We start from the raw sequence: 25,647 nt of genomic DNA, 5'->3' as shown, positions 1-25,647 counted from the left end.
AAATGTTGTATTAGAAATCTATAATATGTCGTTGACCGCAAAGGATATCTAAATATTTCATCAAGACACTTTTCTTTAAATATGTTCTAACCAACGAGGAGGAGATAATTTAATACCCTAACATATCCCTTTTTCTAAATAAATTTTTTATGGTCGATGAAACTCCTTCTACGTACTCGTCTATTGTAAACACAATAAATTAACGTTTCAATTTTAATTTAATAATGGTCAATGAAGAAGAAGTATTTTGCTCTAGAGCCATTTCGTTTAACAGGCTACATATGTACAATCTGATTTGAAATGAAGTATCGATTTTCGATTAATTTCTATTTCCATCGCGTAAACCAATTTATTTCTACGCCAAATTCTCGTGCAAATGAGACGGATCCATCGACGATAGTCGATCTCTGTAGACGTTTTAATAGCTAAAGCGCGTTATACATCAGTAGGAATAAAGACAGTATCTTTGACAGTCGCTTAATCCATGGCGGTGCTTTCCGCATTTACCTGCACCCCCCAAGTGCTTTCCATCAGTCCCAATTCCCATAATGTCTCTGCTATATGGTCTCCGATTCCGTGAAATAGACGATTCGTTTCGAATGTTTGCATGTCGAAGATATGGGTTTCTAAATAGCTATGCTGACAAGTGCGCTAACAGACAATACGTGAAACGTGCCAAGAATCAAAAGAGATTCGGCAAATTGGTATGCTCAAAGCGTAGGTTACGAAATTTTGTGCCAGTAAATCCTGAGGAATACGAGAATTTGATCTTCCATCTCACCTGTTTTAAATTCTCTGATATAATTAAATTCGTAATATAATCGATGTTTGCTTAAATTTACGTTTTTATCTCGAACCGATCTTCGGTAGTTTCTGTTGAATCCTATTCTCATTGTTCATATGAATATTTATAAATGGTCAATCTTTTACCTGTTAATTTCATCGAGCTGCATTAACAATGGGTTTTGTTCGAAGACACGTTCCTTAAAGTTTCAATTTGCATTGTCGGTCGACTACTCGCTGAAGGCTAATTAACTTCTTCAGAATATCGATTTGACGAATACGTCATCAGATATAAGGTCGCTAAGTTTTAAAGAAACAGCATCTTAGAAGTATTCTGAGCGCCGATACTATCGTAAAAAGAAATTTTAACAAGGAAGAGGAAGCATAAGAAGGGAAGAAATTATACCCGAAAAGACCTGGAGGTTCGTTAAAAACAAAGCGACATGCAGGGAATTTTATGTATCACGCGATAACAGGGACGGTTCACGGTGTGCCAATATCTTCTCGTTGAGGGCGATGTGTGTTTTTACTGTCGTCTTTTTTCCATGGTCGTATAAAAGTTACGCTATCCCGTCGTTCGTCGCTCGAAAACCGAAAGACGATGCTCGTTGGATACCAGCCAGCTCTGTATTTTTTCATCGACTCCCGTTATCGCCGGCGAATATGCTTTTCTCAATGTTCTGCGTAATTATACAATTTGTCCAAGCATCGAGATTTGACGTAACGTGGAACGAACTGATTTCAGGATCTACATATGTCGGTCGGACGTTCTTTATTCCTATCGCTCGATACAATGTACTATACTACATTTGATGGTCCTGACGAATTCGTCGGACAGAGCGACAGTTTGCCAGAGCGCGTGTCCACCAAAATCTAAACAAGAAGGAATCTAAACGAAAAGAACAAACCAGACGGAGCAACAAGACGAAAAATAGGCAAGTAGAAGGGAAATAATTATCAGTGAGATGAGTAAGGTAAATCGCGGAAGATTGCAAGATCATCCTCAAACGGCATTAACAACGGCGTGTCGCGTCCAATTAAAAGGATTACTAATTAAGCTTACTAATTAATAGCGCGCGAACCGACGTGATATTACGTTTTAATTACCGGGTATCATCTTTTTCAATGCGTGTCGTCGCAACGGCAGAATAGTAAGAGAAAGAAGGAGAGAGTGAGAGAGAGAGAAAGACAGAGGCTCAGAGAAAAAGCAAGACCAGCCGACGACGTTCTTAAATCCAATTAATTTCTACGACTATTAATGAGCGAGTCGCTCGACCGTTACGAGGTCGATGTCCTCGACGATCTCTCCGCGACCTACAGCAACGCCGCGGGACGGTGGTGCAAGATTATTGTGGATATTAAATTTCACTGTACCGGCCGGCTGTACGCCCGTGGCCGGATATTAAATTTTAGTCCTAGTAAGCAATGCCACCAGCTGGCTATTATACCTCGTGCTACCTTCTACCTACGTGAAAATCGCCCCTACAACCTTTGCCATCTCCGCTCTCCTTTCCTCCACAGTATCCTCTCTTTCGTCTCAGTGTTTCTCTGTTCTACCGCACGAACGTGGCCGTATAATTCTTCTTGTTTCATGCTTTGTGCTTCGTACACCTATCGGCTGCGTGTTGCTGCATCTGCGCCAATGGAATGTCCCTTGGGCTTTTATTACCACCTCCTACCACACGAGCGACCGCTACGCGGAATATTACATTTTGGTAGATAGGCGAAATTATCGATTATATGATAGCGCGCTGCTTTTCATATAGAATAATAGCGTTCGGGAGCGGGGACTGCCGCAAACTCAACCAGCGCGGCTATTAGCCGTACATATTCTTCCTGGTGTATACACTCTCGCGTGGCTTTTGAAAGAGAGACTGGTTTTTTGTTTAGGCAATGGTATCCTCGAGAATGGATTACTGTTAACACTGGTTTCTAATCTTAATTGGAAGAAGAGCGCGGAAGCGTCTGTAGAATGGTACATGGAAGATTATAGATAAAGAGATAGAATAGCAAAGTGCATGTAATTATGTTCCTTTCTCGATAAAACTCGGCATTAATTTTGTCAAAAATCTCTACATGTATTTTAGTAATTGTAGTGAAATATCTGTAACTGGTCGTTTCAATTCTGTCTGAGTCGGTTTAATTCAATTTTAAAGCTTACAATATTTGAAGTAAAAACTATCTCATTGAATATATCTTCGAGGTATTCCATCATTCTTAATAAAAATATTTTACTGTACCGTATGTATAATTCCTTAATCTGTCGATGGATATCATCGAACGTGATTATCAAGTATCGCTACGTATTTCACGTAGTTCATATTATCTTTTTATTAATGTCATGAAAAGAATCTAACCAAGTTAGAACTGAACGTACCTTTGAACGATTCGAATGCGCTACGATATCTTCTCTTCGACTATTGCGAGTATAAAAGGAAAACAACTATGTAAAAAGGGGAAATCTCTTACCTCCTTGTAGAGAAGGATAAATGTAGAACGATGGTTCCTGCAACCAGGATACCACGCGCACCAGATCTTTCACGAAACTAGGAACGACACATCGTAACACCGCCGTGCAGCCCCTCGATGCACCTCCGATCACCTCCACGTCGACTTTGTATGCCTGGGCTACCACTGTGAACAAATAAACGTAAAGTTACATTTGCGGTTGTACACAATTCCAGTGGAAAGATTTATGGCTGTAATTTTGCTTGGTAAACACAGAGGCAAAGTTATACTACTAAAATAAATTAAATGATAGACGAAGGCAATAAACTAATATTAAAATAATATTCTTCAACGATGAACCAACTTTTCAAGGAAACATTTATACATATGAATATAAATATGGATATAATTCCAGTGGGAAGATTTATGACTGTAACTTTGCTTGATAAACACAGAGACAAAGTTATACTATTAAAATAAATTAAATAATACACGAAGGAAATAAACTAATATTAAAATAATATTTTTCATCGATAAACCAACTTTTCAAGGAAACATTTCAACATATGGATATAAATATGGATATAAATACAAAACTCAAAAGCGTTAAATCTCTAAACGATTAACATACTAAGTTTTCAGAACAATAATTCGGATTTATCAATAACCTTATGCCACGGTACTGTAAATTAACGTCGTATGAACTAAATAATCATATCTAAAAATATATTCGACACATTTCTTTTAGCCAAATCCATTGATACCATAAGCATATCATCCTTAACCATCGCTAAGAGATTCATAAAAGTTCTCCCCTATTTCCCATCGTTTCTCCTCGGACAAATTCAATTCACGAAGTTCATATTACCGCTACATACTACTACTACAGTGCAAGTATCACAATTCTACGTTATCTCTCCGATTGGAATATTTTTCTCCAAATTCCATAATTGCAAAACGTTTCCGACAAAACTGATCAATGCCGACGGTAAACAATTTTACTGTCGTTTAAATCAAAACCTTCAGCGAACAACCTTAGCAGTGATTCAGAGAACAATCTAGAGTTCTATTAAGCCAAACTTTCGACCCAGTGCTATTCGCGTTGAAAGGGAGCCGCGCAGCGATAGTTTGCGTCGATGGTAATTAAAACGTTACGTTACACGCGTCACCCTTATTCCGCGTTCACTCGCGTAACGTATACATTGTACACATGTACGTAGACTTATATACAGGGTGTCACGTCGTTACTCGTCGTCGACAATCGGGTGAATCTCGACGTCGACGTCGGGGAAGCGGCGAGGCGTGAGGCGACGCGAGCGTAACGAACGCCTCGTCCTCGACGTCTGCCGCTCGTTTTTCTCCTTTCCTTTTTTGTTTCTACCGTCGCCCAGCCGCTCGAGAGGCACTATACTCTTCCGGAGATTTTATTTACGTGGAAATTCCAAGGGCGACGGCCAGCGACGCTGCAACCGGTTCTGACACGCCGACGCGACGTGGCGACGCCGACGAACGCTCTCTTCCTCTCGCGCCTTTCGTCCCTGTAACACGCTGAATTTCTTCCTTCCATCGTTTTCTTGCGTTGCAACCTTCCGTCCAACGAAGAAACTCGCTCCCTGTCTCCGTCAACACCTTTTTATCTCTTATCTTCGCTTATTGTCGCGTTTTCGCTCGATAGTCGCGCCTTCAGCGGCCTGCCACGTTACTCATATTACGATATTTCATCAATTTTTCAAAGGACTCGAATTTCCTCGCAATTCCCTTTTCTTGCTTTTTCACGTTGCCTCGTGCCGTCGAATGTTTAACGTGTCCCTGGAGAAGCTAATAACGCGCTGATCGAGCGCTGCGAACTCGACGCTGCAATAGAGATTCTTCTGGAAATGAAAACACTTAAACGCGACGGGCGTCGAACGCGATTCGAAATTGGAATCTCGCTGTAGCTGGCGAAGGATGCGGGTTACACAGAGAAACCCGCGCGGTGTGATTGCCGCACGATGGGGGTTAGTTCGTTTGATCGGAGAGAGGAATTTTTTCGGTTCGATCGTTGTTCGCGTTGTTTCCACTGCAGATGAAGGCAGATACCAGTAAATGTGGGTTACGCGAGTAAAAATTGTAGTGTCGCGTTGATTATCGTACGGCGAAGTCAATTAAATTTTTTATTGTTGCAAACAAGGAAATTGATATCGGGGATACTAAATGATAAAGTTGATCGATATAAAACAAAGCAATTGTCTTTTTGTTTAATTTATTTAATTTTTTATTCGATAGTTCTTCGTGTCAATTTAAAAATGTATCGTCGATTCCAAGCTCCCTTTTTCGTTAGACGACTGACGCGTCAAACAGCCTTCTATGGTTCGTTCGTAACTTGCGTTGTTTAAACTATCGCCCGAAAAGAAGTAGAAATAAGTGGATATTTGTACGATAATAAACAGTATGAAAAATTCGTACTCGAATAATATCTTCGAATCGATAATTTTATCGTTAGAAACGCAATCAGAAAAATGTGACTACGAACTGTTCTACTTTGGAGTTGGACACGTATAATATTGCGTTAAGAATTAACTTTAATAGCAATAGTTAAAAAAGATCGTGCGAATGTAGGAAGTAGATATAAAAATCAAAACGACACAGCGAAACGAAACAATCGTTGTTTTGGCCATCGTGCATAGGTGAAACTAATAGTCAGAAAGAGATAAATATTGAGAAAATTAGACGACAAAGTCAAACGATGAAATAAAAAGAAGTAATTTGCGTATCTAGCATATTTAATTTCCCTCGTCTCTTAACGTCTTCCTCGCGTTAATTTTAAACTATACCGTTAATTGAAGATAATGAGAATGGTAATCCGATACAACGTCTGGTGAGAAATGCAGTAGATTGAACGATTAGTTCACGTAATAGCCCTCCTATAGTTAAACAGATTGCACTGTTGCTTATGTTGGTCTACAGCTATTTGCATATTCAAATTGGGCAAATAGTCTTTGTATTACGTTCACTCGCCCAAGACGTGTTTTGCTTAAGGTATGATACAAATTCCAAGGCCTTTACGACACAATGTCAGCAACAGTGCGATCCTTCGACAAAAATATAGTTAGTTACACCAAAAATGTAATCCTTGCGTTCATTCGTCACAATTTTATTTCGCTTAAAAAATGGAGTTGAGACTTAAACTTAAAATCTAACTTAAAACGTTAAAATCTAGACAAATTTTGTACAAGGTACAAAATATAAATAACAGTAACGGTAGGACGTAAACGTTGAAAGTTTGTTGACCTATTTTCTTCTTTCAAGTCTTTCTCCCACTCTCGCGCGATAAAATTGTTGTCTCAAATCACTAACATTAGCTGTAATCGAAGAATAAAATTTTGAGGAAGATTCGAGGTCTCGAAACCGAGTCTCAACCTTGACGTACCAATGTAGTCAAAGTCAAAGGATCTCGAACTTCATAACACGCGGTCTAAGATCCCTTCAGACCAATCTCTGGATCGTGTAATCTCTACAGTTTCAGAGACGCGAAACACGTCAAAATCATGCCAAAGGTCTCAAGTTCTCGACTTCAATAGCCGACAGTTACGAAACTCGCTAAAGCAGATTCCGAGATCAATAAGATCGAGATCGTAAGACTTTGAACATCTATTACGACGTAAAAGAATGCGTTTCGAATGCTAGATCCTGATTTCGAATTAATCTTAGATCCCAGATACGCGAGCTTATACTTTGACTTCGACTTCTACTCCTCGAATCTTAGATTTCCGTCCTCTCCTGGAAGCACATTTCCAGAAACTAAGAAGTGTCGTCTCGAGCGCAAAATCTTACGTTTATAGCTAGCTCTGGTAAAGCTTAAAAGCATTGTGTAGCGTGGTTGCTGTTGGTGGTTTAAAATATAAACTTTTAAAGTTCTCTCTGCGATGCTAGGGTCAAACTTGGCGAGCTTAATAATTGTATGAAACACTATGAAACTCGAGGTCCTACGTGTTTAAGGTAGGACTTGCTGGATGTCATGTTCCACGTGCGAGTAAAAAATTTGAAGTCGTATGATCTGAGACTATGAAATTCGAGGTCCTCTAAAAACTCGGTATAACGACCTTCTCACATTTGCACACTGGTACATTCGCCAGCTACGATACGCATTTTCGAAATTCTCCACTTAACTACTCTTTTCTATGATATAGATATCGTACATCTTCTGACCTGGCTTCTACTATCGAGGCACTTGAAAGTTAAATAACAAGTTGATCGACAAGCTGAGAACGAAAGGCGCTTGTTTCTTCCGCGTTTCTCTCTGCTCTTCCCCCTCTTTTCTTTAATTACGTTACATTCTCATCGATCGATGATGAAGCGTTTCGTTTTATCCCGATTCATCCTGAATCGCTTATGTCGTCCTTAAAGCAGGAAGAACGTTTCTTCTCTCGGGATACACGCGACAACAACGAGCATCCAATGAAACGAAGCGAAACAGTATCGATACGTTTGCTGTTTGTAGGTTTCCTTCGATCCTGAACTATGCAATGGGTTGCGAAAACTTCCGATTCGGATCAGTCGAGCCAGTTCGGGATAGAAATTTCTTTTGTTAAACTGAAAGCAGGAAGTAAAGTTTTAATTAACGGCCACACGTCCCGGCCAGAACTTTATAGCCGCGAGGGAGTAGTTGGCAATCCTGAAAGCGTCGGGCCGACCTCGCAGCTGCCACGGATTTGCATTCAGATTGCATTTTTTTTCCTCTTTCTCTTTTTTCCTCCCCTCTTCTCTCTCTCTCTCTCTATCTCTCTCTCTATCTCTCTGTCTTTCACTCTTTTTTTAAAGAGGTAATTACACTGAGCTCCACACGGAGAAAGCCTGGCCGCGTCTCATCTGCATCCGGCCTGGTTTAAAACATCCTTCGTCAGGACTTGCCTGGATTCCGTGTCTTGCCTCCTTCGAGGAACAAGACCAACGCATCTCCTAATGATTTTTTAATTGCTCCTCCTATTCATTCGAACGCCCCCAGCGTAATCAACGCTCGTTTGCATCGTGTTCTTTCGCTCCGCATAAATTGTAGTTGGTTGTTTAGATTTTGCTGTCCATGTTGGGCGTCGTATTTTGAACAATGTAAACGGACTTTTATGTCGGAGAAACGAAGAACAAATTTGAGACTATGCGTTAACAGAAACATATTCGAGCAGCTGGGAAACCGCGAACATGCTCTTCTATCATGTCAATCATAAATAGAACATTGACTTTTTAGTAATCAGGTGTTAGTTATACGCGTAAGATCTTTGTCTCAAGAAATGTCTTCTGTTATCTGCTACGTAACAAACAAATGAAACGATTCGAATTCCATCTACCATTTCCTCAATAGCACTGAATTTACACATACCACAGAATTTATCTTTTATCAGCAACGATACAGATAGATTAAAGATTTTTATGGCAAAGCTTGTGTCGTGACAGAAATACGTTGACTCGAAGTAGGGTTTTAAGGAAGAAGGACAATAGATAGCGATAGAAGTGTAGAAAGTATTGAGAAAGTAAGATCGAGAGAAAATCTGTTCGTACTTGCGAGCTAGTACGTCACGTGTGTAAGTATTTCCGGCGGTGTGCAAAGGCGAAAGGCTGACTATAGAAGAAAAGGCAAGCGGTACAAAAGAAGACGCAAGAATTCCAAAGATATCTAAAGAAGTAGATCAGAAAGTTGGAAAGAAAGAGACGGGGAAGATGTTTCCGCGAGATTGCGCTTGCCAGAGTCTGGTGCTAGCGGTGTAACATTATAAATAGCCAAAAGTCATTTATTTAACAGGAAAAATAATTCCTTGCAATCCGAACGACGTTTCATGTTTTATTCCATTAACAATTCAGCCGGTTAATATTCAATAAGCTAATTCCAGAATTTGTTCGTGCTTGGATGTTTTAATATCTTTGTAGCGAACAACATATCTTCATCGATATATTTAAATTCTGTAAATTTGTACTTTTACAAGTACAACTAAAGCAACAGATAAATAGAAATTTATTATGCGTACTTTTAGATTATTATATACGTCCTCTACGTTCCTGCATCTTTAATCCATTGACGTACAAATAAACTGGAATTTGATGCGTCTGAAGAATATTATTTAATATGGCTCAACCGAACAGTTATATGCGAGCTCAGAAACAGAATATTTTATTTCGAAATTTACGTTGCTGCATAATATTTAATCAGGTTGATATATAATGTCAATGGGCAGTAATTAAGTAACATTATAAAATAATAAATTAATAATTCTATAAAGTATGATGCATTTCGAAACATTTTCGAATATGTAGAGGAACTAGACATTTCTTCACTACCAAGTTGTTTCGCTTCTTATATTATTTTTTACGCACACATGGCATCTCTTTGCAGGATGTTCCTTTTTATTAGTCGAAGGTATATGTTCAGGAAAATGTGCTCAATGTTTTGCTTGTAGCCGAGTTGGGCACTCACTTTGCGATGGTCTGTTCCGACGAATTGCGTAGCATATCTTCTGTGATATTTATTTTGTTATCGGTGTTGTTGCGGAGAAAGGAGGCGAGAGCATCTTGAGCATTTTAAATAAAACAGAATCGATGCACGATTTTCGGCGTCAGCCGAAAGCAGTTCTTCGCGTCTCGGAGACGTCAAAGTCTACAATGGCACATGAAATGTATGCCAAGGAGTTAAATTTCTCATAAATGCGCAAATATCCGAAGTCTATTCCAACGCAAAGAAATATAATTTATCTCTAAAACTACGAGGCATGGATTTAATCTTAAATATATCTTGAAGTGGAAAGTAATCGAACGAAACAGAATAATTCCTGACACACGTAGAATATCGACTCTAGGATCGTAAAATAGGATTGCGAAGGATTAAATTGCCTCTTCGTTCCAGCGAATAGAGAAACTCTCAATACCATCATACCCATTACCAGTAATTTTCTTACCTGCCCTGACCTGGACGTCACGGCTGAGCACTCTACCGACGGAATTGCTCGCCACGCATCTGTAGGCCGCGCTGTGCACATCCTGCCGGAACGCGGCGGCCGGAAACGGCAAAAGGACCAACGTGCCGTTCCTCAGCACCCTCCGCACTCCCGGTACGTCGTTCACCGGATGTCCGTCCGCGGTCGACCAATCGATGTTGGGCGGGGGACTTCCTGTCGCGGTACAGTCCAGCCAGGCGCCGCTCGAATTCGAAAATTCCACCCTTGACGGTGGCTCGATCACGAAGCTTGGCCCGCGTAAATGCGCGTCGAATCCATGACCACCCGCGGATGTCACCGCCGCGGCTGCACCTGCGAACAAAACGAAACGTTCAACGCTCGAAAATTCGCATAAATCTGCCGGCTGATTGCGGAAAAACGGCGCCGCTCGCTGAATCGTTGACCGCCCGACACGCGACAGTTTAATTGCGACGTAAATCCCGTCCCTTCCCCATTTTTGCATATTTCTCTCACCACCCTCTGTTCCGGGTCTCTGCTAATAAAACGCTTCGCGTTCACTCGTTTCATCTACGAGCTTTTCTTTCTTCCTTCGTGCTGATATTTCCGCCGTGATTGCGAATCTTGGCTTCGACGACTGTCTGCGACGAGTGGATTGCGGCTATCGATGGACTCGAGGCAGATTCAAACGTGCCAGAGGGCACGAAATGCAAAGACACACGAGGTAACAAAATGCAACAACGAAATATTATTTATCAGGAATCGTGGAACACGAAATAGATATCCATAAATTGATATTTCTCCAACCCGTCGTTCGCGTTACTCGTGCACCAAAAATGATCTCTCTCGCGGTTCTTCGTCAAACGAAGAAGAAAATCACGTAGTGAGAACAACATTTTTTTTCTGATTCGATAGCGCCAATCATTCTTAGTCTTAGCCTATGCTAATATCGTTTGACATGTTTCTAGCAATTAAGCGTAGATCTCGATAGTCAGTGCGTGGTTTTATCGTAGAAATTCAAAGCGCACTACGAAAGAAGACATTGCTCGTGCAACGATTCCATATTGTTAACTTTCGTTCGCAAATTTTCCGCGAGAAAAATTGGAGACGGTTGCGAGAGAAACGGAGGCGTGCGTTATCAGCAGGTTATTCTTACGCGGATCGTAGATTCTGCCGTGGGACGCAGTTTGCCGATTTGCAGAACCGATTAAACGCTTCGGTTATCGCGATTGTCGAACGAACGATGGCCAGCACGTAACGGGCAAGTTATCCTACTCGAAGTATATCAGAGGGGTCGTACTTGGACATAATGCTTTGATCGGGGGTGCGAAGACACGAGTCAGCAAGTACTCGGCTCTTGCATCGTTAGAAGCCACTTCGGGCTAATAACTCCGGCCAGGCCACTCCCGCGACTCTGGAGTGTAGTTTAATTGTCGACGTTATTCGTACGCTACGGTAAAGAAACTACGAGCGAAGTTCTGTTCTAGCGGGTGGATAGCTAATATCGTTCATTGCCCTACTCTTCCGTACCTCTATTTCCCCATTCCATGAAACGATTCAAGATTGATGGTAACTACGTCGAATGACAGAAGTATTCGGACACTGTAATGTCCGAATAGATCGATCTGGGTTAACGGTAGAAATATCATGGCTTTTCCTTTCTCATAATCCTCTGAATCCTGTTACGATTCTTTAACTTTTTACGTCTCAATCTCGTTTTAGTTTCAACCGAGGGAAAGGCTTTTAACGTTTTACGATAAAAAGATCGTTAATATAAAATTGAAACGAGAAATCACGAACGTTAATAACCGTTCCTTCGTATTTTCCTTGAATTTAGGAAATTTTTTAAGGATAGAAAGATACGAATCGATCGGGACCGGCTCAAACGTTAAGAGCGTACCTTTGTTATAGTTAAAAAGCAATTACCGAACACAACGGTCCGATATTATATCAAACAAAAGGCAGAAAAAGCTTGATCTTTGGTTTGCGAGTGAAACGTCAGCCAAGAATGCTTGTGTCAGTGAAAATAACAATTTCTGCCTGTCTACTCTTTGTTGCGTTAATTCAACATTTCTGTCTAATCCAAGAGACTGTTTATACGTGTACAGTTTTGTAATTACTTCGCTGAATTCTTTTATATTCATACGTTCATAAATATTTATGTAAACATCGACACCGCGGTACAGATTAAAGTCATCTCATCTTTTTCATATGTACCTTTCACTCAACTTTTAGAACCGCAATCTAACAGGCTTGAAAGATCAACACATCGATGCGTTGTTGTTCAAAGACGAAAATAAATTGCATAGACATAAAGAGACGGAAATAACTTTACGCGAAACATCACAAAAATTTCCACAGAGAGGCACGTTATATTTTCCCAAGACTCGATTTCTCTAGTTTTTGATGGACGGCGCATATGGACGAAGATACGACGATAACGGCGATCAAAAGAAATCCTCGTTGGTTCGTATCCGCGCAGAATTCCGTTGGTTCGATTTTAACGAAGATCACGATTTCATAGCGGCCACTGTAGAAAGCGTACGTTCTAAAATTTGCGTATCGATCGCTGGCACGCTGGCCGTGTGGTCGTGTGTTAATTAAAAATTCATTTATCTTAAATTCAATTTCCTCTGACTACGAGCCAGTCGTGCCTGCTCACACACACACACACACACATACTTATACATATCCTGAATGAATGAAAAAATGTCTAAAAAATTTATACCATGCAAGTAGAAAGAAAGAGGCGAGAAAAAGAAGTGGTAAAAGTAACAAACAGAACAGGAATGCAACGGTAATGCAAAATTAATTCGTCTAATAAAGGCGTAATTTTTGAAGCGAAAGAGCATGTTCCGCCATTAAAAAGAAGCACCGCCGCTGGCTGCTCACGAGCGTACTGAAACCAGGAGATGGAACGATATTGCATATCTCTCTGGCATCGTCCATAAGTGAAGAGCGGTTCGGTGAAACGTGGAACTCATAACGACGCGACGTCCAAGGGAACGGACGTAACTCGTTTATAACGACATTTGAAGGAAGAAGAGGGATACAGAGAACGAGGGAGGGAGAGGGACAGGGAGAGAGTTTTGAGTCGCGACCGAATTTCGTAATACCCGTTGCAGAATAGTATGCGCGTCGCATACAAAACACAAAGTATGCAAATCCTGGGTGCCGCGCGGTCGAATTGAAATCCCCGTAGTGTCCGGCAATTACAAACCGTCACGGTGACTCGCTTCCGGAATTGTCTCGAGCACTTAATTACTAATTCCAGCCAAGTATTTCGTTGGCCGGGGGCATCGCGTTGAATTACACGCATGGCACCTTACCCTCCGCTCGTTCGTTTTCCACGCGCATACATTATACACGCGAGTGTCGCGATTAATGTGGACATCTCGACTTTGATGGACGGAACGTCGCACGGAATTGTTCGCTTCCGCGGTACAATTTTTGAATGGAAATTACGGCTGCGTTTTTTAATGATGTTTTCGGGCATTGGATTTTAACAAGAGCCGATATTGCCTTATGCTTCAATGGTGAGTCTTCAGGAATCCTTGCGCTGCAGTAACTTTCATCGGAGAATTTGTGGAAAGAAATGATCACCCCGTGTTTTTTATTTCTTCTTTTTTTCTTTTTTTTTTTTAGTTGTTTAGTGTACTCGATACTATCTCGAAGCTACTCGACACAGACAATTTTTTAAAAATTGATTTGGAGCTTTAATCCCTTCGTTGTGTCAACTAGTGGAGGAAATAGTTTAGACTACAACTTTTGGGAACCATGGTAATGTAAAGGTTCTTAGAAAGAAAGGGAATCGTCTAATTCCATTGGAATAAACATACTTTAAGTTATTCTACCACGCAAATACGTTTAGCTGATTACTCCGTTTTCGGTTTCTAATCAATGTACTCTGGAAATTACATCAATTCGCCGATTTGCGTTTAGTTGATCACCATATCGATGCAAACTGAATTTCATTACATTTAATAATCAACAATTAAATATGTAAATGGAATCGCTAACTAAGAATAGTACACAGCTATTGTTACATTATCATCACACATTATCATAGTATATAACTATTCCTATAATAATATATATCAATATATAAAACGAAATAAATATAACGCGAATGGACGAAATAATGCTTGACTATATGCATATGCATTCTGAATGTATACGACCTAATTTAAATGATAATTATTATATAATTGCGACATTAATACAAAGCTAACATTGGAAACAAAAAGCGTAATATTCTACTTGGACGAGATTGGACGCTTTTTGGTTTAAATCAATTGAATAGTTCTCCTCATTGAGGAGAATTTAATAAAAACTTTACTCTAAAAGTATAATTGTATTACTAGTTTAGAATGAAAATTCTAGAATTATACTGTGATCCCTAAATTATGGGAATGTATTGTATCATGTACATATTTGCAGGAATTTAAAAATTAGAAAAATGTCCGAAATACACAAAAAGATAGAAATTATGGAAAATAGAATATTCCTTATATTTCCAAGGTTCTGAATTTGTTTGATCGAAACTGTTCGATGAAAATATTTTGAGATTGATTAATTTTGAATCAAGGGTTCGATCGATTGATTTCGATAATGATCGTAATATGCTATGTTTTACGAACTAGCCTAAATACAAAAGAACTAATATATAAAATGTATAAAAAGAAAAATTAATATATATATATATTCTGATTATGATTCTTGATTGTTCTCCTATAACGACAAACTTTTCTATCGTCGAATTAAAAATTTAATATTGCACATCGATATTGGACGAGATTCGACGTTTTTCAATTACGTAGGGTAATTATGGAATTGTTAATTCGACGCGCGAATTTTTATCGCGCCCCGGGAGAAATTAAAATGCGAATTAATGGACGAGTTAAAAGGAACATTTGAATTTAATTGAGGAGAAGCGGCCGTGAAATAGCCGCGTTGGTTGCAAAGGGAACGTGTACAAGATGCTTTAAATCGAGAGAAACAAGGTGTTGTTCTTTTTCCTTTTATTTTCTTTTTTTCGTCAGTTTAGTTGCAAGGAACTACGAATGGACGAGGAGCACTAGGAGGCAAAGAACGCGAACCTTTTTGCCATTTGACTTTACGGAGCATGAAGGAAATTATCCCATGCTGAAGCTAAGTATCACTAGCAGTCCGTAATATCCGTTCTTGTTAAGCTACTTTTCATTCTTTGCCATTTACGCTGCTGATAAATTATTTTAAAGTATCAGTTTTTACATTTTCTATTTATATTACTATAGGTTCGTAACCAATGTTGCAAGCTTATAACGTAATGTAACATTTCATACGTTTGTGAAACATTTTTTATTATAAAAATTGAGGCTGTAACTTTTTATGTAATTTTAGTATGATCTTTTAAAGACGTTTTCAGGTGTACGATAAATGAATGAACCTAATTTTCCTGTGTCTCGTATTTCCTTACAAGTGCAATAATAAATTTAATATTCTACTGTCCTTTCATATCCCACTTAAACAATATTTTCCTTTCTACGATTCTCAGAATCATTTTATACACATAATCTTGTCAAGCAACATAAAGTTTCCTGTTCGCCGAGCAATAACAACGTCATCTTCACCACCGTAATCTTTTTACACGAGTAAACTGTACAAACATTATAGGATAAATAAACCGACATCGTCTGATAAATAAAATACAGTATTTTCAATCTTTCAATAACGTAATCACTTTAACCATTGATCGATTCTAAGATTTCAACAAAAAAAATCTCATTATATTTCAATAAAAAAAATTACATCATATCAAGCATCAAACGAATTACATTAATTTTGTAAAACAATCTAGAAAAGGACTCCTTTACAACACACTCGTTCGTAACTCAAAGAAATGAAAAATTCAACCAATTTCTAACACATCCCAATCTAATCCTAACGTCAATAAAAAATTCTAACACAATTCGAAAAAAATAAATTTTACACGTTTATTTTTACTAACTGGAAAGCCACAGTCCAGGATTTATCACGGTTGCGTAAGAGAAACTCACAATCTCTGGAAGATTTAGATTCGAACGACTGCAGTGGATAGACAGCAGAACGAGAGAATTAAAAATGCTCGATATCAGCGAAAAGAATGTCTGACTGAATTCAACCGAGTAACGCTCTAATTTTTTATTTGCTCCCTCCCCTATTATTCCCGTCCACCCGTATCGATACGAAACCGTTCCGGACCGCGTTCGTTAGATTCCTCTCGGGGAAATCTAAAAACGCTCTCGAGCCCCGGGGATCGGATCCGACCAGACGATCCGTCTTCGCGGAGCGTCGTCTCAGGCATTTGTTCGACGAGCCGGAAAATCGAACGAGAGTTGGATGGATGACAGGAATTCCCGACAACGTTGGGAATCGCGTGGATTGCACGGAACGACTGGGACGTCCGAGACAACCACCGGCGGACTCCATAAAGTGGCGGAACGCTAAATAGCGACCGGAACAATTAAAGGGCAAGACGTTGGAGAGGGACGAAGACGAGAAGCGTCGTAGGTTTTGTATTTGCGCGTAAAGTTGGAAGAGAAAAGGAGATGGTCGTTGAAGATCGTAAAGATGCGAAGGAAAGAAAAGAGAGGAAGAAACTACGGATAAAAGTAGAATATAGCGAGAAATGAAAAGGTCGAGAAGAATGGAAAGAAGAGAAGAGTAGGGAGAAGAGTTTGTGCATCGCGAGAGCGAGCAAATGGCGAGAAAATATAGTAGCGAATGATAAAAAGAGTAAAGAGTGCGAGAAAGGTGAAGAGAGAAGACGGATAGAAGAAAGCGAGTTAATTAAGAAACGGAGAAGATGAGTAATAATAAGTTAGAGGCTAGCTAGGATAGAGAGAATAAATCCTTTCTATTTAGAAAGGAAGAAATTCACGTGGAGAAATAGAAGAGTAAAAGCTGCGAAAGAGTAAGAGCAGAGCGAGAAAGAGAGGGTTGTAACGATAAGCGGGCGAGAAAGACGGAAGGTGTGAGAGCAAAGGGAAGAGGATGAGAGAGAGGAAGCACTCGGCAGGTAATAGCTCCCAATTACCATAACGCTTGGCTAAGCCGACTAATCGGTTCCGCTTATGCCGACCGGCAAATTATTATTAATCACATTGCACGTGGATTACCGTTTATGTACATCCCCAGCGATGGCATTTGCACTCTGGGTCACGTTGCGCGTCCATGCCAGCCTAGTAGCATGAATTTCCAAATCGGTCTTTGATCTCACGGTTACTCACGCTTCAGTAGAACTGGATCCTCGAGAAATGCTAAAAGCATTTCCGGCGGGTTACTTCTCAGAAATTCCTCGATTCGAAATGTGGAAATGCTGATAACAGGGCTCTCGCATCGTGTCAAAATTACGTTCGTCAGCATTGTTTGTCGTTAATGTCGGATTTCTAACTTCTGTCAATATATCGTCAAATATAAAGCTCGTAACCGTGTAATCAATAGTCAGCTACAATTTATGGCACTCTATAAATTATACAACGTGTACGTAACATGTGCACTTATATAGGTACATATCGATACATAGATATTGTTATAGAAATTACATAGTTAAAGTTAAACTCGAGTTATTTCATTTTAGAATCTTCGATCAAAATTTTCATTCTATGTTGTACGCGATGAGTAATATCCATGATCTTTGCTAGCTGATGGAAAGAGAAAATAATGAATTTTCAAAATTCTACTTTTTAGAACCATTATAATATTTTAAAATACATTTCTATCGAAGGCAAAGCTTATGCGCACGTTGTAATTTTTAATCAACGTTTCAACTAATTCCGTATATTGCATTTGACAATCAAAAAACACACGTGAAACAAAATTTCAATTTTAAAAGCTTTATACCATTATTTCGCGTTTCAATAAAGCTTTGAAACTAATTTTTTCTGAAAAAAAGAAAACGCAATATAAGTATAAAAATGTATCGTCCACTTTATACGAATGTAACGAAAATTGAAATTTCAAAAATCTCTCTCCATTTTCCTATACACAAATTTTTAATCTCGATCTTTCCTGCGTAAAACCTTTACAAAAAAGCACTCTGATATTAAAAATAATCGACAAATACCAATCGTTTAATAATTCTGATCCATGAGACACAAAAAAAATGAATATCATTTTGTTCGAAAATTTTGTAACCAAATTTGGGAAAAATTTGAAGATACTGAATCTTTCTATCACATTATTGATTAACTTCGCGATTACTTTACCGCAAAAATTTGCGAAGTATTCAGTTTCTTGACGAATGTCGAACCATTTTTTATCTATTTCTCGTAAGAATATAAGACTTGCCTTTCTTTTTACAAAATGATACGTTGGCCAATACAAAAATTTGTTCTCTTATTAATTGCATTCGACGTTCAGCTGAAAGTAGAATTTGTCAAACAGTATTTATACAGACGACAAACGATAATATACAGGCTACAAAGATATGTATATCAAGTGTCAAAAATGCTACGAACTTCTCGAACTACCGGAGAGAGAGCAATATACACATTTGCCACGATGATCAAAGCAAAAATATCGAAAGGTTTGTGGTTCCTTACATCATCGCTGTACATTGGCGAAGAGATTAATTGTCCGTCGTAAATCATAGCGGAATTTTGTTGGGAACGTCGGGGTTCGTCGAGCCAGGTTAGTCGAGGAAAAATTGATAGAAAGAGAGGATTATATTCGGAACAAGTTTCCTTCCGTGAAAAATTGGGTTGCTTCCAGAATCAGAGCTTTTGTGCGGGATTTCGGGACGTCGCGTCGCGTCGCGTCGGTGGAGTCGGTTTCCATGAAACGAGCCGACTGGCTTCGGGACCGGCCAAGGTAAGCTCGACTACGAACTCGGAATCAATAGGCGGAACAAACTGTGTAGGTGGATAGAGGTCGCTGGTAAGATTGAATTTGCAGACTCTACCGCCCTTGTCGGTGAGAAGGGACCGGATAAAAAGAAAAAAAGAAAGGAAAAGGAAAGAAGAAGAAGAAAAAAGAGAGCGAAGGGCAAACCTAGACCGGATAAGAGTCTAAAAGTCTCACGAAGGTGGTTCCTAGCGAACTGTTTCTCTCTTTTTTCTTCCCCGCGAAGGTTCCCGTGTTTACACTACCGATCAAGACAGCAATTATTTGATCCGGCTGTAGGGACGAACCCCATCGCGAATCCTAACCTTTCGAGAAGAAGGTTCTCCATTTTCCTCTATCTTTCTACTCGTTGAGATTCTGTTCCCTCTTTCCCTTCCTTTCTGTTTGGGATTTTGAGATAATTTGATATTCGCTCGAGTGGATTTTAAATATTAAGCGGAATTGCTGGAAATTTGTTCATCGTCTGGGTTTTCTTATTTCAATACCGCTTTATAGGTAAATAGCGGATACGGGATTACCGGTTCAAGAAGTCATTGTTGGAGTCGATACGGTTTATACTTGGGGTTGGAGATAAAAATATAAACTCCAATTCTTATCTTTCGTTCTTTCCGTAAATAACTATGACTATTCTTTTCTCATTGATTCGTTTAATCTGTAAACTCTTTGCCCCTATATTAGGAAATTCTCGAGAAAAGACAATTTCCTCTATAGTAGCCGGTGGTTTGTGTTAGTGTCCTACTCAAGTTCAAGCGTCGTACAAATATCTCTCAATGCACGGTATACATTTCTTTCCTTTCAACGTATCCAATTTCCTCCCTATTTTTTTTTCAATATTTTCGACCAACGTATTTCGTAACAATGATCGGAATTACTTTGAATAAATCGCAGTGACAGTGCATTAATTTTTACCGTGTAATTAACCTTTTCAATTACTTTTGGTTCAGTCTTAATCTTCAAGGAAGTAACATTTCTTCATTTTCAACCTTCCTGCATTCCCTATTTGACGAACATATTTACATGTATTTATCGATTTACGATAAAAGAGAATAACAGCAGATATTAGATCAAAATCAAATTGTTCCATGAACACATATGTAGCTACATGGCTGAGCAGCCTAAGGATCAAGACAATTTGCATTGAGCGGAAGAAAACAAATTAGCTGATATAATATCCGATTAACAAACATCCTCGTCCATCCTTCTCCGCGCAACGATCAAACACACTCGCTAAAATCCCCCACAAACAAACGAATAATCTCAAAGAAAAACACTATCAAACCTACTTCACCTATTTGATACGAACTATGTACATATCTGCCCCGTACACTTAGTTTTTTTAATTCTCTAAACAAGCAAGCGCTAGTCGGCATTCGCTGCATGTTCTATCAGCTCCTTTCAGGACCATAATAGGCTAAACTGAGCGATAAATTCTGGGTATCTTGTCGCGCACAGCTACCAACGGATTCATCGACGTATTTTAGAGGACACTCGAGTCACCTGAAATATTCACCTCGACCCGTTGGGTAGGTCTGAAGCCTTATTTCTCTCTTGTTCTCCCCCTGTCTCTTTCTTTTTCTCTCTCGAGGGTTCTGCGTTTAAAATTTAAGGAGACCCGTGTTCGCCGTTGTACGATGTCGTTGCGTTTCCGACTGATGTAAGGAAAGAGCCGTGAGCTTGTTCGAGGTCGATACCAGCTTCTTCGTCTCCTGTATGGATGGCTTCCCTGAGGCTATGCAGTCACGTCGCTACGTTGTAACTTTCAGCCGGACCGATGTATTCAATCTGCTACGGTGATCCCTGTACCGGTGTCTTAAATCTCGATGTACAGTAGCAGACGAATATTTCTCATTAAGTAGCAGATTGTAATCTTTGTTTACTGTGTCTGGATCAAGGATACGATCAAAAAGTTGATGCAATTTTCATTTTTTAAAGATAGTATGTATTTGTTTCTCGATATTTATGTCGTCTCCTTCAAAGCAATCGCAATTAATAATAATACTCCTTCGCCAATGTTTGCTCTATCCTTCGAAACATTTTTGGGGTTCGTTTCGTTGTATGTATTTTAGTTTGCTCTGCGTTTTTTGTTTTATGTTTTCGGTGCTTTGAGATCGTTGTACTTTCGTAGCTTTTTCCATTAATGGCAATACAAAGGTTGGCCGGTGAATGTGGCGATCGAGAAATCACGACTGTATCTTTCAGAAACTTTCTAACGAGCAACGATGCGCGAGTATGTTCTTCCATTTTAAGCGATTAGAAAATCGCTGAAATTACGGACATATGACTTACTCAAGGGACGATCGAATCTGAAGTGATCGGTCGATCTGAATAAACAAACTGAAGCGAGTCACGAACAGACGAATCTCACCAACTCGCGCGAACGTTTTGATCACACCTCGTATAGTATATTCTGCATTGTGTTAGGTTCTTCGGAAAGTTCATTTACAGAATGGGGAAATTCCAAATTCTGACGTTTCTACCTATTACTTATCAAATACAGCAATTAGGGTGAGACTGAAGATCAGTCAATATCCGATGTTGTTCAACGAGACGTTAGTTGTCGAGGAATGAAGATAGAATAAAACTTGAATGTCAAAGAGAGGCGAAACCTCGTTAATTGACAAAATTTCATTGCGACGTATGTACAATACAACGTGTATAGCTGGGGAAGAAATACGAAGCGACGTGGAAACAAGGCAAGTGACCGATTTTAGGAGCCAATGCCACGAAGAGAACATCAGGGGCAACAAGTTGCCAAAGTTGTTTAGACGCCTTGGAACTGGTTTGGCGAACGTTTCTGAAAAACTATCACCGTGTAGGGACACGGGGCAATTTTACAGCGTATACCGGGCCGGGAAAAAGTTTCCGTGGCGGGCAACAAGTTGGAGAAGTTTCGTTATGACCGCGGTGGCAGTGCTTCGTGAACGGTCCGTGGGGCGTTTCGAAGAGCGTCGAACGACTAATCTTACGGCTTGCGGAACCTCGATATGAGACTATACGTGGAAAGTTTTCGCGAATCCTGCTCGTAGAAAAACGTCATTGATTTCATGGAATAGGGGTAAAGTGAATTGTCTTGGTTCTTCCAATCAACTATAATACGATCTTTCTTACCGGCGTCTTCTTAATGTTCGAGATTATACGATTCGAGGATAAAAGGAAAATTACGGACGTTTGGTTCTAGTTTTTACGTCCTTGAAAAGATTCGTGAGGACACAAGAATATTTTTCAATGAATATTTGTTTAAAAATTACTTTCAATTTAAATTCTACGGGAATGAGATTTGTCTCTCTGGTTTAATACGATGTTACATGCTAGAACAGGTGGTACATATATACAATGCAATTTATTTTCAAACGCTCTACAGATTTAAAATATCTTCAGCAATATACTTAGATAAAAATTAAATGAATTTCAATAGAATACGATCTTTTTACTGCTACCGAACAATGAACTAAACAACTCCCCAGTTATTAATACCCAGAACGACATCCTTATTATCTACCTTCATAAAGTTTTATCTTTACGTTTTCTATTACGCGTGCATTAACTCTCTTTTTTTTTTCTTTCTTTTTGTTAGTAGTTCCCGTCAACTGTCGATCTAATTTTCTTCGTCATAATTAATTTATGTATGCCACAGCAATACAGACGGAAATGAAAAATCTCGGGCCCGCAAGAGTACAAGGACGTAATAACGCTCTCTTTCATCTAGCATTATTAATTCCGCTGCAGGCTTTTGTTTTAATAAAAATGAATTTTTCATAAATGAAAGAGACAATACCGGTTTAATTCGTAAAAAATGAAGTCATAGTTTTCCTTTATTCCGCGTAGTCGAAATAGGAGATGCAAAATACCATTATTTTTTTCGGCAATCATTGCGATCGAACGTTCCCATTGAAAGGCGTTCGGACGAATCGTAATACAATTTTACGTCTCTCTCATTCATATATATATATATATACGATCAAAAAGTTGATGCAATTTTCATTTTTTTAAGATAGTATGTATTTGTTTCTCGATATTTATGTCGTCTCCTTCAAAGCAATCACAATATAATATAATATATATAATAATATATATATAATATATATATATATATATAATATAATATATATAATAATATAATATATATATATATATATATATATACACGTATTTACAGCGTTACCATAGAACAGTAATATATACACGTGCCATTATATCGCGATACTTCGAGGTTTCACGAAACTTTCAATTAAGACGAAGAAAACGTAAGAGAAGGCTGAAGAAGTAACCAAAGATTATATCCCGCGAGTTATTCTCAGCAGCTCGTATTTTTTTTCTTGAACGAAGAAAAGAACGAAGGGGTTGTTGGAAAACGCGAAAGCTCGCGCGCACCTTTCTTTCGAGCGGAGGTGAACGCACCTTCGGTCACCGCTGATGTTGTCGACTCTCGGAGGTGTTAGTCGTTTTAATTTCTCGAATAGAGAGGAAGAATGGAAGGGAGAGATACGAGAGAAAGAAGGACGGACGGATTGTGATTGTTTGAAATATGAAAAAAACTTTCAACCCTAACCGCGCTTAAGACGAGAACCTAACCTTCCCCTACCCCCTCCTTCTCTTTTTCTCTTTCGCTTCCACTTGCTTCTCTTTCTCTCGTTGTTTCTCGTTTCCACTCTAAGCCAGAGCATACACGTTCTTTCAGTTACTTTTTCCCTCCCTTTCAAGCTTCCTTCCTGTCTTCTAGTACGCGCAGATTTCACAGCGTACCACGAGTGCTCCGTAGCGTAACCTTTTCGTCATTTTAAAACGCTCTGAAAGCCGGTACGGAGTTTTCGGGACAAAAAGCTGCTTTTCTTCCGGTTACGTTAGTTTTATCGTGCTCTGTTCACCTGCCGACTTACTTTCCCTCTTCCTCTGTTTCACTTTGTTTCTATCTCCCTCTTCCTTTCTCTCCCTCTGTCTCTCTCTGTCTGTCTTGCTTTCTTCTTCTTTTTTCTTTTCGACGTCGTAGCAATTTCTCAGCACTCGTGGCTCGCTCTTTCATACGACGTCTAGTTGATACTTCCGATAAAAGAATCTTCCTGAGGGAAAAAGGTCCCGTGAAAATCTTGGTGTTCTTGTTAGACGACGAACTTCCGGACCAATTTGTCGTGGTCAAGAGACGAGTGTCGCGTTTCTTTAACTATTGAACGCCATCGATTCGAAAGACGAATTAAGTTTCTGGTGATTTTAGAAACGTCTCCTGACCAATTGATCCTATAAATATATTCAACGACAATAAATACTATAAATAAATACTATAAATAAATATAACCTTATATAATTTCTATCAAAAAGTTGTACGATAATAGTTTTGCCCCACGATATTTTAAGATATGTTCTAATCGGAGCAGAGTAAATTAACTAAGTTTCTGAAAATATCCACGAACACTTGCGAACATACGGTAATCAAATTTTCACAACTGAAAGCAGGTAAGTATTGATTAGCTAAAATATAATATATAAATATCTCTCTCTGTGGAAGATAAGTTTTCCATTTCAACGCATCATTATGAAATGAAAATTTCGTTACAAAATATTACATGCTTCGTTTCGTGTATGAGTAATTTATTAAGAGCAACAACGCGTTAAAGTTACAGTTGCAGAACAAAGTCGAAATATCCACTGATCGTAAATTCTGAGAAAAAAAAGAAAGCTAACAGAGTAACACGTATTTTGTTCAAAATTAATATCTAACGATTTATAATCACCACATAAAGGAGTAGTTTTAACAAGAAGTTCGCGAATGAAAAGTGCTCTACTAGCAGCAAAAAGACGAAATTGGTCTCATCTACATAATTTTCATTCCGACCAAGTTTAAACGAAAGTTCTCAAGCGTTCCGCGTTCAATCCCGCTCGCATATCGATTTCGTTTGCCATAAGAAACTCGAACAGCATGGGATCGCCCTAAAGAAACAATCGGCTCTTTGATGACGGAGCTATCAAGCAGATGTATGGTGCTTCTCTTTACGATTCACCGAGCGAGACTCGACTCAAACGATCCATCGGCAGGCGGGTAAAAGGATTTCCCGATCGCCGAGTGGGACGTAACAATCTCATTTTCTTTGTCCCGGAAGATCGAGTGGGTGGTGAGAGGCGGATGGACGCGTTCACCGCCCCGCAGGTGCAAGGATATAGGTTCGCCTGGAACAATGAACGCAATCAATGCGGTGTGGCACCCCTTCGACGTCAATCAAACGGTCGGTGTACGCGCCAGTAGCCCATTGGCCCCGATTGCCTTTTGTCGCCCCTGTAGTGTTCGCTGTACGCGGCAAAGAGGAATTGGATGGACCAGGATCCACGCGGATAGCCAGATTTGCATCCAACAAAGACAGACGCGGAAAGAGCGGAAAAGGAACTCAAAGGATAGAGCGAGTTGGCTTGGGATGAAGTCGAAGCTAGGGTAGATGAACACGGGTGGACAACGATGAAAGGGAATGCGACGCGTGAGGAAGGATGGATGGAAACCGAAGAGAAAGGCCAAAAGAGTATAAACTGATAAATGGAATGACACGAAGGGGGAGTGTAAGCTTGGTCAGGGATTGGCGAATTGATGGTGGGGGTTATATAGGGGTGAAAGGGGAGAGAGAACGGATAGAGAGATTGCAGCGGACGGTAA

The 25,647-nt window shown here is 39.5% G+C and overlaps 1 protein-coding gene across 12 annotated transcripts in view; it reads right to left on the bottom strand.

The window, feature by feature from the left end:
• LOC132915473 (cell adhesion molecule Dscam2) overlaps positions 1 to 25,647 on the bottom strand; it is a 127,605-nt gene that overhangs the window by 39,248 nt on the left and 62,710 nt on the right. For all 12 annotated transcript variants that reach the window (XM_060975390.1, XM_060975382.1, XM_060975374.1 and 9 more), the window contains exons 2-3: positions 10,152 to 10,502; positions 3,253 to 3,417 (exon numbers count right to left, since the gene is read on the bottom strand). In XM_060975390.1, the coding sequence (XP_060831373.1) occupies positions 3,253 to 3,417; positions 10,152 to 10,502 (516 nt within the window). The remainder of the gene's footprint in view (positions 1 to 3,252; positions 3,418 to 10,151; positions 10,503 to 25,647) is intronic.

Source organism: Bombus pascuorum, chromosome 1, assembly GCF_905332965.1.
Source record: "Bombus pascuorum chromosome 1, iyBomPasc1.1, whole genome shotgun sequence".
NCBI lineage: Eukaryota > Metazoa > Arthropoda > Insecta > Hymenoptera > Apidae > Bombus > Bombus pascuorum.
Note: the sequence above shows the minus strand (reverse complement) of the source record. Positions and strands in the feature narration are given on the sequence as shown.